The sequence below is a fragment of the Trypanosoma melophagium genome, assembly GCF_022059095.1.
Source record: "Trypanosoma melophagium isolate St. Kilda chromosome Unknown ctg19segment0, whole genome shotgun sequence".
Taxonomy (NCBI): Eukaryota; Euglenozoa; class Kinetoplastea; order Trypanosomatida; family Trypanosomatidae; genus Trypanosoma; species Trypanosoma melophagium.
The window spans coordinates 375,036-379,155 of record NW_027125148.1 but is presented as its reverse complement, the minus strand read 5'-3'; the positions used below and the strand labels follow the sequence as shown (position 1 = coordinate 379,155).

The 4,120-nt window shown below is 37.1% G+C and overlaps 1 protein-coding gene across 1 annotated transcript; it reads right to left on the bottom strand.

Annotated features, from left to right (window-relative positions):
- Positions 1 to 2,324: 2,324 nt before the first annotated feature.
- On the bottom strand, positions 2,325 to 3,359 carry LSM04_008043 (uncharacterized protein; the record flags this gene model as incomplete). The annotated part of the gene is made up of 1 exon (XM_067337778.1): positions 2,325 to 3,359. The coding sequence occupies one exon, from the start codon at positions 3,357 to 3,359 to the stop codon at positions 2,325 to 2,327; it is 1,035 nt and encodes a 344-aa protein (XP_067192950.1).
- Between the last annotated feature and the right edge of the window lie 761 nt (positions 3,360 to 4,120).

Below are 4,120 nucleotides of genomic sequence, written 5' to 3'. Positions count from 1 at the left end.
TTCAAATATTATTATTTTATTTGAATCCCGTGATTCCTGTTTTATGTATTCTTTTCTGTTTATTCTTCTTTTACTTTTACTTTTACGCTTCTTTACTTCTACCTACAGAGAAAGATCTTGTCACAGCTTAAAATACACCCAGACCCCTTGGTTGATTTACCGGAGCTAAACCTGTTTAACTTTTCCTTCGGTTTTCTCCTTTCCCTCTTTTTGTATAAAAAGAAGGTACCTATTGCCTTGTTTAGTATTACTACAACTGTAATTTGCCGACTTACCTACACAATAATCGTCTATTCTTTTACTAATCGTATTCTATCTCGTGTGCACGTTGACTCCCTTTTCTTGTAATTAACTAGATAACAATCGTCAAAAAAATAATAAACAAAGAAACATCAAGGAAAGATATATTACTAACAAAAATGATATGCAGATATATACATATACTACACACAGAAATACATTCAGTGTGTTCATATTTAGCTGATAGCTCTGAAGTGAAACCACAGGAAGAAGAAAAAGGAGAAAATTCAGTAAAATAACAATTCAATATTATTAAACCTTTCAAACGAACGGAAGAAAAAAAACGAAAAAACAGATATTGCCAATCAGGACAGTTGGGAAATAGAAAAAAAAGGCATGTGTGCGTAAAGCGTCTTGCACAAGTACGTATACATGCATTCATTAGATACGACACCTTTACTTCACTTATCGGTCTGCGTATGTTTTGTCTCTTTTTAAAAACCCCATTTCCTCTCCTTTTTCTTCTTTTGTAATTTCTTCTCCAGTTCAAGAATATTTAAATGTGGCGTATAAAAAAACACCTTTTACCACTTCAGTGATAAGAATATAATGATAATAAATATTATTATCATTTTCTTTTTTTTCTCATTCACTAGTATTTCCACTACTGCTATTTACCCGCACTACTAATACTACTCCCGGATACCTATTAGAGTCAGATACATTCCCTGACTCTCTTACAGTATATATATATATATATATATATATATATATATATATATATAAGTTTAAAAAAGCACTGACTGAATACGGTGGAAAAAAAATGGTCACGCACGTACTGGTAATACCAATACTACTATTATTATTATTATTACTACTACTACTACTACTAATACTACTACTACTACTACTACTACTACTACTACTAATTCGAATAATAATAACAATAAATAATATAATAATGGGTATAATAAATAAATAAATATATATATATATATGCCTATATAGAAAAAGATAGATACATACTGTTTTTCACTTTGCGCAACCAAAAAAATATAACAAATGAAGGGACACGGTGTGCTTGAACACACACTGTAGCCGCAGGGCATCTCTACAATAAATCTCCAACACAAATTCTACACTTGGAAGCCCAACTCATCGGTGGTGTCTTTCACTGTACATCCTCTATATTTAATCTGTTCAAATATGCGTTTATTTCATTTATCTCGTCCTTTGATCATTTATTTTTTTCATCCTCTTTTTTTTACGTATTTCTTCATTTCATCCCACACACACACACAGACAGACAGGTGTGTAGACACCTAAACATACATTCACACTATGTATGAATGAATGTAGACATGTGCGACTATTATATATATAGTGGGAAGGTGGGATAGTAAAGAGCACAGAATACAAAAAGAGAATAAAGAACAAACTCCCACGGATAAAGTTAAAACAAGTTAAGAATGAAAATAAAACAAAGCAAACAAAGCAAAAAAAAAAAATGGTAATGGTGTACACCGATCGATTGATAGTACTGGTGATAGAATAGCACAAAAAAAAAAAGAAAAAAAGACAAAAAAAAAGAAATACAAAAAAAACAGCAACAGAGGGGTAAAAAAAAGACCAATTTGAACAGGTAGCAAAAAAAGTACACGAAAAAAAAAATGAAAAAACAAGAAAAAAAATGGAAAAAAAAACAGTTATCGCTGCATTGTCTTCAATAAACTCAACATACATACAACCTCTTCTCTTCCTCTGTCTCTCAAAACAGTATGTAAGTTTGTGTACGTAGGCTGCAAAGATGCAACGGGAAACAATAGCAATAAAAAAAAGAAGTAAACAGAAACACACAAGCAAAAACAATATAAAAAAAATTATATTAACATTAATAATAAAAAACTGCATTGTGTCGCTTTGCAGCGAATTTATCTTTTCTTTCCTTTTAAACAGACACACATAGAAATACACAAACTCGTTCTCTATTAAACCCAGCCCCAAAAAAAATTTTTTCTCACTTTTTTCTTCTGTTTTTGTTTGTTTATTTCCTTTATTTCCTTTTTTTATTTCTTTCTTTTCATTTACAGTACAAAAACAATGATACCGTGCAGAGCAGAAAGTGCCAGCGATTCCAGGTTGCTAGCCACCCAGTGTCCAATAGAACACCAGCCATCGTTTTGTACATTCGCCACATCACGCCGTTCACAACGTGGTCGACGTTCAGCTTGTGTTACTTCACCGATAAACATCAACGCAGCGAGACGTAGAATTGCACGAAATGCCATCATGTTAAACACTGGAGTATGAATAGTGTCATTCCCTTGATTGTATATCTCATCAGTAGAGTAATCTACATACTTCACGGGTGTTTCTTCGTTTACTACTGATGGAGCACATGATGAGGTGGCATGCATTGACTGCACGGAGGAATCAGCATCACTGTCTAATGAACACATGTCCTTATTATCCCATTTTCGCACGGAGTTTGCAAAAAGACCATTCACCACAGCACACCATTCATTTCTTCCGGCAAAAAGAACCTTCGAACATTGCAGTGCGGCCGTATTGTGAAGACCACAGTGCGAAACAAAAGGGAAGGCACTGTAGCGGGGTAATCCACTCCCATGGAATTCACGAAAGGAAAAATACTGCCCCCGTGCATTCGTAGATGTTCTTTCCCTCTCATCATTCCCCTTCACATCCGACACTTCTGCCTCTGCCGCTGCTGTTGTTGTGTTTATTGTGTTTGTTGACTTGACGGCTGCGTCGAGTTCCGCGGCTGGTGAGTCACGTGTCCCACACTCTGACCGCGTTGGTGAGTGATCCACGAACAGCATCGACCACTCCGACGGACTGCCGCCCGCATACACGTCCCTGAAGGATCCGCACGGTGAGGAGGACGCCGCTGCTGTGAATCGCATGGCACACACCGCCGGCGTCATCGCACTTTCGCAGCTTGGCGATTGTGTTGAAATGCAATACAAATCACGCGGCGGCTGACTGCTGCAGGCCGAGTCCAATATTGCCCAGCTGCTGCAGGTGGACATGGGGGCAGAGGGAAGCGGCGAGGCAATGGCACCGGGCTGCAACTGCGGACACTCCACCGGTCGATTCATTACGCAGCCGAACAGACCTGGGAATGGATAAATAGAAATATAGAAAAATGACTGAAATAGGATAAAATAAAACAGGGAAGCACGAAACAAGTGTTTGCCTCCTTTGTGGATCCTCAATTACAGTTCAACCTCTTTTCTTTTTCTATTCGTATCCGTTGCTATCAAAGACTCTGGGATGTTATTTCCTAATGGGTGAACAGTGTAATTTCTTCAAAACACAGGTGCCCCGATACATGAAAAGAGAAAAATAAGAGAAAGGAAGAAAGAAAAGCAAAGATGTGAGGAATATTCACTTATATGAGACGAGTTCATCCTCTCGTTGTTGTTGTTGTTGTTGTTATTTTTGGAGATGAAGAAAAAAAAACCAGTGTATACGGCACAGCATCACAGCTGTACTGAAAAAGTACTGTAATGCGACATGAACATAAAATTAAGGAAAGAACTATCTATATACAGATTTATATAACTCTTTCTGTTTTCTCTGTTCCACTTGGTCATTTTCTTCTCCCATTCTTTGAGAACCTACTCCAAGCATTTGGCATTTCAGAGATTCTCCCCCTTCCCTCTCTTCTCCCTCCTTGGCATAGGAGAAACAAGAGAAGTGAGAAACGGGGGGTGATGTGGTCCCCATTAGAATAGAACAGGAGGATGGGGAAGAAGTAAAAAAAGAAATTCGGTATACGTTGAAAACGAGCAAAGTGAAAAACCAAAGAACAAAAAATTAAAACTCCTGTAATGGCAGTTGAGAAACTCCCCAAGAA